The sequence below is a fragment of the Myotis brandtii genome, unplaced genomic scaffold, assembly GCF_000412655.1.
Source record: "Myotis brandtii unplaced genomic scaffold, ASM41265v1 scaffold249, whole genome shotgun sequence".
Classification (NCBI taxonomy): domain Eukaryota; kingdom Metazoa; phylum Chordata; class Mammalia; order Chiroptera; family Vespertilionidae; genus Myotis; species Myotis brandtii.
The window spans coordinates 969,617-980,184 of record NW_005359430.1 but is presented as its reverse complement, the minus strand read 5'-3'; the positions used below and the strand labels follow the sequence as shown (position 1 = coordinate 980,184).

The 10,568-nt window shown below is 34.9% G+C and overlaps 1 protein-coding gene across 8 annotated transcripts in view; it reads right to left on the bottom strand.

The window, feature by feature from the left end:
* Positions 1 to 507: 507 nt before the first annotated feature.
* The window catches only part of ROBO2 (roundabout guidance receptor 2), a 672,125-nt gene continuing 662,064 nt past the window's right edge, over positions 508 to 10,568 (bottom strand). For 3 of the 8 annotated variants that reach the window (XM_005867326.2, XM_014540613.1, XM_005867327.2), the window contains 3 exons: positions 6,012 to 6,284; positions 3,749 to 3,949; positions 508 to 1,995 (listed from right to left, as the gene is read on the bottom strand). In XM_005867326.2, coding sequence (XP_005867388.1) covers positions 1,994 to 1,995; positions 3,749 to 3,949; positions 6,012 to 6,284 — 476 coding nt within the window. In that variant the 3' untranslated portion in view covers positions 508 to 1,993. The remainder of the gene's footprint in view (positions 1,996 to 3,748; positions 3,950 to 6,011; positions 6,285 to 10,568) is intronic. The other 5 variants (XM_014540614.1, XM_014540615.1, XM_005867331.2 and 2 more) reach the window with 3 other exon arrangements.

Sequence of the window (10,568 nt, the reverse complement as noted above, 5' to 3'; positions counted from 1 at the left end):
CAGAATTTTCTCCTCCATGAAGAAATGAAGTGCATGACAGGAGTTGGGGCCCATAAAGAACACTGAGTTTCTGAATGTGTGCCTGTGTCAATGCAGCCTCAGGTGACATAAAAGATGGACACATTTAATTTTGCCATTACTGTAATAATATGACATACATTTGATGACTGAGCCAAAAATGCTCAGTTACCAATGATTTACCATTCCAATGGGTCCTGTATTTTAGAATTAATACCTACTTATCATTATATTGAATATACTTTAAAGTATCAACTACTGAACACATCATAGGAAAAACATGAGAAAGTATAACTAGAGAATTTACAATTGTGTAGGCAGCACACGGGAAAATGTCACAAGTGGAAAGTTCTCTTCTACTTGACTGACTATACATGTAGAGTAGCTAACATATATTTCAAAGTCATATTCATTTTGACCATACATGACTGATATTCAGGAAATGCTTGTTCTCAACGTCGTGAAAACAAATGAGGCAGGACACTGTTATTAATGTCCATTTACCAGGTTCGGTTTTATTTAAAAAGTGTATAAACATGCATTTTTCTCCTTTTCAATTTTTCTTTTCAATTTACTCATTCAAAATGGGTCAAACATATTTTAGTTGGTAGCCCATTTCTGAAAGTGTACCATAAAATATTTATTCCAATAAGTCTACTTACTGTGAACTGAACATACTCTGAGCACTGCTTTTTAAGCACTTACAAGTTGGCTGTACATTTGGTGGCATAAACTTCACTTTTTCATCAAATGAAACACAAAGTTGCATATAGACTGCATTATTATTTTAAAAGTCATGAATTGAAGTGATGCAGCTCTATCCTCTAGTGTGTACTGTACATGTATTAGAAAGATGAAACAAGATATTGCAATAGAGTTTTTGTATTTCGAAGCAGCCCGAGTATGTCCTAACAATAAATTGCCTCTTTAACTATTTGCTGGATATTCTAGAGTTCATTTGGTTTGTTTCCTTGGGGAACATCATATTATATTCTGACTTAATGAGTTGGAGAGATTAATTATGTTAATTCAGAAAATGCTTTTTTTTTAAAAAAAACTGTAATATAAATACAGCTCTTGTGAAACACCTTAATTTCCTTTTGCTTGTTGCAATTCTCAGATGGGTCAATTACAACAAGAGGTAAAGCTGATTCTAAATATAGCTTTAATTTCCTTATTATGTCTTAAAGCAAGTTTAGTATATCTTCGCTACTTGTATAGTTTAATGCCTATTCAGTCTTAAGTCTTAAACTTCCTTCTTTTGACCCACACTTTTATCAACAGTAAAAGCCACCATTCTGCTTTTTTTTTTATTTTTTATTGACTTGGTCCCTGATGTTCAAAGAAGACTTCACTAACACCACTGTCCTTCACATCTTCCTATTTCTATAGCCCAACCAAAAACCATCCAACGTGATTGGTTACAATCAGCGTTATCCAACCTAGCTTACAGTACAGCAACTCCCTTCACATTCAGTCTTTTTCTTCATGTCACGAGGAGTAGAGATTTGTGCTTATCACCAAATAAAATTGCAGTGCAAAATTTAAACATAAAAGTTACACAATTAAAAGTTAATATATGGCACCACAGCCTATTAATTCACATATAGTACAACAGACCAATAAGAACAGACAATAATGTGAACAGAGCTAAAAAGAGTGAGCTTGCATAGCAATGCACAAAAGAAATTATATACAGAGGAAATCCTTTGCTTCCTGGAGGGCGAGCTTTGTTTTCTTTCTTTTTTGTTTACTCCTGACAAGAAAGAGTTAAGGTGGGTGGTGTACGTAACAGAAGAACACAAGGAAAATATCTGTGGGATATGTGTGGCTGTGTGTCTTTACATTGCATTTACAGTTCTTTTAATAGTACATAAATAAAGAAATTGTTCATTGCACTGTTTAAGTGTCATCACTTCCATGAGTTCAGACCTGATGGTCCTTCAGAGCAGCTTTGCATGTCTCATCTCAGTTACTCTATAAAGAGAAAAACAAATCAGAAGTAAGTTTGCATTTAAGTGCAGTATCCTTTATCCAGCATACCAAAAACCAGAGGGACAGATAATAAGTGAAAGTGACATCATCAAATAGAGTCCATGAGTTTGTGAATTTAAGAAATTTTACTGAAATGAGATGGGAAGGGGGGGAAAAAAGAAATCCTGTGGAATTTGGATATTTAAAATTCAACTGGAGCTATTTTGCACCTTTGTGAATCCATAATTATTCCAAAATAAAAGTTAAAGAAAAATCCAAGTACTCATGAATCAAAATAAAAATTATAAACATAGCTTAGTAATAATCAAGTTAGTAATATGAAACAATAACTCATATCAATAAATAATTTAAAGTTTTGAAAGTATTTTTAGTTTTCATTATTTCATGTCATCCCCAGTCTGCCAGGTGAGCATAATAGCAAGTAAAATTTTAGATAAGAAAAAAGATTAGGAAGGCAGTTTAGTTTCTCTTTTCACATAACCAGTAAGCAGTTGAGATTGGAACCCAGGGCTGCTCCTTAGGAGTGTTTTTAAACTGTATTGAAAGAAGCAGTTGAACATATTCAGCAACTATTATTCTGAAATAGAATAGCAAAATTGGTAACTTTCCTGATGAAATTAACAAGAGTTCAATGCTTTCTACTGTGACATACAGTAACATTTTAAATTTCTCTATTTCCTAGTACTTTATATTTAGAAAACAGATTAGTTGTAATAGGCACCAATGTTGGTTCCCTATTCAAAAAGAGAAATTTATTTCTAAGTTATGTTGTAATAGTCAAAGTATTTTAAGTTAACTAAAATCAAAGATCAACATTTTAAGGTTGATTCACCAAATTAAAAAAAAAAAGAATTCCTAAGGAAGTTTTTTAAAACTACCAAAAAGCTAATACTCAGTTATAAAGGCAAAGAAAGCTACAGAGTGGACCATATTTAATCAACTTACAAGTATTAAGACTAATTGGCTATGTTAAGATGATTTTTGAATAATATAAATCAAATTTGAAAGAAAGGACATGTTTATTAAATTGACTACTGTAAATAGCAATGGTCTAAGTTATAAACAAACCTGCTCAAAATTATAATTGATCTCATAGTAGAGCAAGTTTTCTACTATTGTGAAATTTGTTTATTGTGGCAATGTTATTGATGGGGTTCAGGACATGCTACCCCAAAATACAGCACCTTGGAATATTTTATATCTGAAGTGAAGGAGTTTGAGGACACAGCAGAAGCTGGAAGGTCACTCTGGCCTCCCCCGTTCACCCTTGTTTCCTCAAACAGATTATACAACTGCCCTGTGACAGTTACCCTGCCCCCAGTGCCAGGAGGAAGGAGGACATTCTTATCACAAGAGTTGGGGCTGAGACATCTGTATAAATAAACCTTGTAAAACTAACCTTTATCATCCTAGTTACTTCTTCACCATTCACTACCCTTAGCTCAAACCCTTCTATGTGGTCAGTTCTTTACATACGTATTGTTTCTTTGTCTAAAAGGTAGAAAAGTTTCCGCCACTTGTCAGTTTTTTAGACCTTCATCCTCTTGAGAAGGTTCCCATGTATATGCAAAAACTTAATAAAATGTATTTTTTTCCTGTTAATCTTTGTCAGTTTAAATTTCAGATACAGCCAGGGAACCTAAGAGGGTTGAGTAAAACGTTTTCCTCCCCTACGTTACTACGCAGATATTCTCTCTAGATCACCATTGCCTTTTCAATCGCCTACAGCACTTACATAATTCACTTGTAAACTGTCCTTGACTATTTGAGCCCATATAGCCTATGTCAAGAAGGTCGCTGACATTGCGCTGGTGGCCCCCCTTCAGCACCTCAGCTTTCCTAGGTCCAGTGGATCCTTTAGAAGACGCTGTTCCGGATGAGCTGTGACCTCCTGGAGACGGAAAGTTGGGCTTGCTGTAGGGCACCAAGGTCTCCTCTGGAAAAAAAAAAAGAAACATAAAGTGCTAAGTTAAACAGCAGCATGTTGACAAACAAACTTAACTTTAAATATTTAGCTCAAGATGAACTGTTTTACCATTTTGAATTTTAGGAAAATTAAAAATATGAGATTTAATAAAGCTTGAAAACTAAAAGAAATTTCCATGTACAACAAACATTTCCTACAATAGGAACTAAAGCAGAATTAAATTAAAAGATGTATTGGAATACATATACAATGTTACGTATCATTTGCAAAATTTAAAGATATTATAAGAGACCTGCATACAATGAACCATATTATTTAACTAAAAAATTTTGAGAATAATTTCTGTAGTTTAGTGGAGGCTCCAATTTAATATTTCTATTAAGATTGAAAGAACATGGTTTTGACTTTAAATTATGAAAACATTTTTTCTCAAATTATATAAAGAACTATATATCAGCTATTAAAAATAAGCTTCTTAAATTTCTATTGTTTCTTGAGAAAGAAGCACATTATTTGAAAGCCTGTATTCTCCCTTAACAGAAAAAGAGACACTCATACATTTTAATAAATAACGTATCTGTTCTCTTTATGCATCATATTTCTACAAATAATGTACATAACTAGATATTTAATACTTTGAAATGCTTTTTCTTCCTTCCTTCCTTTTTTCTCTCCCTCACTTCCCTCTTTCCTTCTCTTCTTCATTCCTTCTTTCTTTCTTTTTTAAAAAAATATGTTTTTATTGTCATTTGGAGAGAGAAGAAGGAGAGGGAGAGAGGGATAGAAACATCAATGATGAGAGAGAATCATTGACTGGCTGCCTCCTTCATGCTCCCTACTAGGGATTGAGCCCACAACTGGAGCATGTGCCCTGTGGGAATCGAACCCGAAACCTCTTGGTTCCTGCGTTGGTGTTCAACCACTGAGCCACACTGCGCTGGGCTCTTGCTTCTTTCTTTCTTCCTTTCTTCTCTTTTCTTCTCTCTCCACTAGCTTTTTTTTTCTTTTTCTAGGTATTGATCATTATTACTATGGTTATAAAACTAAAAAAATTGCTGACTGAATTTAGTATTTATTTCTTTAGATAATCTTAATGACAAGGATCACATGATTCTTCTCTCATAGTCTTAATGCTTAACCTTCTTAAATGTTTCACTAAACCTAGATGTTAATATTGTCATTTTTTAGCCACTGCATAAACTATATTTCTAAAACCTTGAGCACCAAGTTGTGACAAAATATAATATTAAAAATGCATGTGAAGATGACATATCTAGAACAGATTCAGTCCAAATGAATAAATGAATGTACAAGGAAACTCTTTCAAATGTTGTGTGTGTGTGTGTGTATTTTAATAACCAAGGAATCCTGACATAAGAAGAGGTAATCCAGAAAATGCATTTCTGGAACAGGCTCACCACCAACCTCCCTCACCCCCACCCCTCACCAAAAAAATCCAACTATGAACCACTAAATTTATTTTGTGATATTTCCAGGAAACTTGATATATAAACAAGAACATTCCCCCATTAAATTGTTAACAATTAACTAAATTTAATCAGTTGGAGAAAGTATAGACTCAGTTTAAAATTTTCTAACCTGAGGATTCTGTGATTGGGCATTGATTCGTAACTTTATTGATTATTTCAATTCAGCAATTTGACTGAAGTGAGTTCTTCTTTCAAAATGACTAGTTACTTCAGTCAAAATGAACAAATTGGTTGGAGGCAGAGTTTAAAATGACATTAAAGGTGAAATTTTGTGGTCTTAAAAGTACTCAATATAAACATTAAAAAGAAAAAAAAAACCCTCAAATTGTGTCATGAGCACTATAAATGGAGGTTGGAAGTCTCTAGGCTCAAAGACCCTAGCAGAGGTTAACTCGAGGAACAATCCCTATTGGGATCAGCCCTTAGGGATGTGCCGGTGAGCTCTGCTTCGGAATTCCAAATTCAATTAGTGATTCAAGGCAAATGCATTTCAGAAGCCTTAAACAACTGCCATTTCTAAAATACCTGGTAGGAAAAAAATGGTAAAAGTCCACACTTTGTTGGGACTGTGCAGAACACACCTGGTCCAACACCTTGTTTGTGTAGGGCTTTCCGTATGTCTTCTTGGCGTTCTGTGGAGTTAATCCATTCCTGGGTTTGTCGCTGCCACTCTAGGGACGTTCTAGCTGGACAATCCAATGAGCTCTTTGTGTCTTCTAAGTTGGATGCTTGTTGTCTCTCCAGAGAGCTTCCTTTTCTCTCTGTTGAGTTTTCCACGTTACCAACATGCTGGCTCGGGCCTATTTGTTGCCTTATACCCTGACCTGGAGGGGGGTCTGGTGGTGGTGGAAGATCTAAAAATTTTGAATAATGTTTAGAATGGACTAAAATTTAATGAAAAAAATACAGGTTTTAGTTCAAGATGAAGAAAAAAAAAAAACCCTGCCCTGTTAAAAGTATCACCCATGCAAAAAGTGGTTTTTTTTCGGGGGAAAGGCAAATTGTTTACATCCAAATGCATATTATTGATCTCATTGCTATCTTTTGATCACAGTGTCTTTGAAATAAAATCAAATGACTTTATTCAACTATTATATGTGTAAAATGTGTTCAATTGCACATTGAGGCTAACATTTAAGGTGCAAAGGGCCGTTTATGATTTCTCCATATTTAATCCATTGTTCACCCCCACTTCCCAGAGTAGAAATACCATGACACAAAATGACTAGAAATTCTAGCAGCTGTGTTAATAAAAGGCTCTGGGAAGAATAAATGCTGTCCTGCCAATCTCCATAGGAAACTTTGCCCTTGGGAAATTAAGAACTCTATGCGGTATCATATGCAACATATGACTGCCTTTACTCATGTATGTGGCACATTTAGCAACAAAAGGTTTAAGCTAACACTTATGAAATGCAATTAACATTCTGCCTGACAACCAATGCTAGCTATTCATTTCATGAGTTAACTAATGAGTTACAACTAATATGTTATACTCTTCCAATGTATTAATTTTAATAAGTAATAACCATTGTTCAAGGCACAGATAGAATATGCTTCATGGTACTAGAGTAGACACTGTATCATGAAAATTTGAGATATAGTGGCATAGATAATTTTACAGAAAAGTTCTTTAAATTACATATTAGATATGAAAAAATTAAAAGTTCAAAGACTTGGCTAATTTTTTATTGTCTTTTTATTAGCTCTTTAGATTGTCATTACTTTTATATTTTTAGTGTCTTCAGTTGTGACATCATAAACCTTCTTTCATATTTCTTTAAGTACTGTACTAGTTCTGTTATACTAGTCATACTAGTGCTGAAATTACTTCATTGAAGTAATTGAAATCTAAACATTTTTAATATTCTATGGATTATTTTCTTCTGGCATCCCATTAAAAATTTTTTTCATCCTTAGAATATCAATAATATTATTTGCCCATAAAGACCAAATATCATATATAATATACATATTTATTTTATTATAGAGGATAATGTATATAATATAGGTAATTAATACCCATACAATTTTGTAATTGTGCTCTTGTTTCTAATAGTATTATTTGTAAAATTAAAAGGGTAAGGTATAATTTTTTTGGACCATAGGTAGCTTCCTTAAGGAAATCTAAGCTGCTCCTTGTAAAGATTTTCTTAAGAAACGTTATACTTTCTTTATGAGGAAAGTGATATTGTCCTCTGTTGAACTGATAGCAATGGTCTCCTCAGCATCTGCTCAGGAAGTTCCCACGTTGGAGCAGAGCTTTTATTTCTCATGCATTTCCTCTTGTTAGATGATGAATACTAATTATTGAGGGGACAGAGTTTCTGTCTGGGAGAATCAAGTTGCATTTAGAATCTTGCTTCCAAAAAGGAAGAGCTAATCTAATATTGAGATATCTGTTTGTTAAATAATCCACCAAAGAGTTTGGTGTTTCTTTTGATTTCAAAGCTGACTTCCTTCAGTATGTATTATTATAAATTCTAATTCATTATATCCTTTGAGTTATTGGATTTAAGACTGCCAGTGGGAGAGAAATTATTGTAATTTCTTCCAAAACAACATATTTTGTCATTGATTTTTATTCTCTATCAGAGCAGTTTAATTTTTTAAATGGCCAAAATGGAATCTGCTTATGTTAGCTAAAATTCTGATCACTATTTAATTTAACCTGAAATTATACAGCTACATCATTAAAACCCTTGGAGTTTGTATATCCTAAAAAAAAAAAAGAGCATTTCATACACATTGAAATAAAAAAAAAGTGGAAAAAAGATAGAAGTGAGAATGGCTGTGGAAAAAAATAAAAGTATGTAATCAAATATATGTACTTAAATTAATTTTATTATTCATGTCTATGTTGATTCATTTTAACAGAATCAATTTGCTAAAGAGTCTCTTACTGGCCTACTAAAGATTTGCTATTGTTTGGCACATAGCAGTACAGCAGACCAATGATATATATGCCAGTATTTCTCTCTCTTTCTCTCTCTCTCTCTCTCTCTCTCTCTCTCTCTCTCTCCCCCCCTCTCTCTTAGAAAAAAAAGGAGACATGGAAAAATTACATATCTACAGCCTGGATCTCTCCTCCCATGAACTCCCAACTTAGATAACCAAGTCCACACTGAATAGTTAGACTTATATGTTTAGAAGGCTTCTCAAATTTCATATACCCAACCTGAGCTCTAGATCTTCCTCTACAATTCATGCTCCCTCTGCAGTGTTCCTCATCTCAATTAGTAGCTATTCCATTCTATAAGTTTACCAAAACTTTGGTGTAATCTTTGACCTCCCTGCTTAACAGCCTATGTTAATTTATTCACAAATTCTGCGGACTCTATCTGCAGTCTATATCCAGAATTCAACCTTTATCATTGCTTCCACTGATTCTACCATAGTGTGAATCACTATCATCTACTCCCTATATAACTCCTATAACCTCCTATGTGGTTTCTGCATTTCCACATAGAAGCACATTCAGCCTACCTCAACAAAACAGCCAGAGTGACTATTTTATAAAGACAAAAGTAAGATCATGTCACTCCGCTTGCCTTAATATGCACACGCACACGCACACACACCCACTTGCATGCACCTCAAGGGTTTTCCCATTCAAAGTAAGAGCCAAGGTCCTTATAGAAGCTTAAGGGTCCTACAAATTCTGGCCCTAGTTGACTTGTCTGACTTTGTATTCTATTTTGTTGCTCTCTCTGCTTTTAATCAAATAAGCATAAGGCTTTCACTTACTGTTTTCATTTTCTGAAATGACTCCCCCCACCCCATATAAGCATTGCTCTTTCCCTTATAATCTTCCAGTGTTTTCTCAAATGTCATCTTGGTAAGATCTTTTCTGAGCCCTCTACTTAAAAGTTGTCCCCCTATCTTTGTATATTTTTTCTCGATGACACTTACTACCATTTTACATACACTTTTAAATTTTTATTTTCACCTAGAGGGCATTTATGTTGAAATTATCTATCTTCTCCCATCAGAATACAAGTTCCAGAAGGGCAGGGCATTTTCTTTGTTTGGTTCCCATTGCCTATCATTTGGTATGAACTTAATAAATATTTGAATGAATAGTTTAATAAATAAAGAAATTTTCTCAATTGTCAAAGCTAGTCTGTGAAAGAGCCCCTTATCTGAACGGGGTATTTGGAATGAGTGGTGAACAGGCTGGAAGGAGATGATCTAGGAAGAAAGGTTGAAGAGAGAACTACCTTCTCTACCTTTTTTGTTCAGCAGTGGTCCAGGTATTGGCTTTACAGGGTATTCTTGGGCTTATGCAAATGAAATAGAACGTTTGAATTGAACAATGCCAGCTTAGGATAGACTTTATTCAAGGGAGAAGAACACTCAATATGTGTGTGGGTGTTTGCATAGCCTTTGGAATGGAGACTGACATTTCCCACCATTCCCAATTACTCTTACTGAACACAAAGAAATATTGTTTCACCAATCTAGTAGTTAGCTTGATGCCATGTGACAAAGTCCTTGCCCAAGAAATAAGAGAAGTTATATGTGCCACTTGCTGGCCTGACCATGGAATCTCCCAAGTGAATAACCCATGTTCTGTCTTCTTCTCACTCAGAAACCATAAAGGTCCCATCTTAAAAACAATGGTGTCCCAACATTGAAGAAGCATCCATCCTTACATTACTACTTAGAGGAGAGCCATGTGACCTTTATAAAATCATTGGGTCTGGGAGAAACAAACTTTTACTGTGCCAAGCCACTGAAGAATATGAGTTGTTTGGCATAGCAGGTAGCAATAATTACTCTGATGAATATTCTCATAAAACACTATTGTAAATAATGCAAACATTTTAGTGTAAAATATCTATATGCTAAGTGCTACTAAACACTAACCTTTCCAAAAAGGACAGTTGGGTTTTATATACAAACTAAAGGCCCAGTGCACAAAAATTTGTGCAGTCGGGGGGGTCCCTCAGCCCAGCCTGTGCCCTTTCACAGTCTGGGACCCTTCGGAGGATGTCAACCTGCTGACTTAGGCCTGATCCCCTGGCAGCCCGGCAGCCCTCGGGGATGTCCACTTGCCAGCAGAGAGCAGGCCTAAGCTGCAGTCGGACATCCTTAGCGCTGCTGAGGAGGCGGGAGAGGCTCCCACCACCACCGCT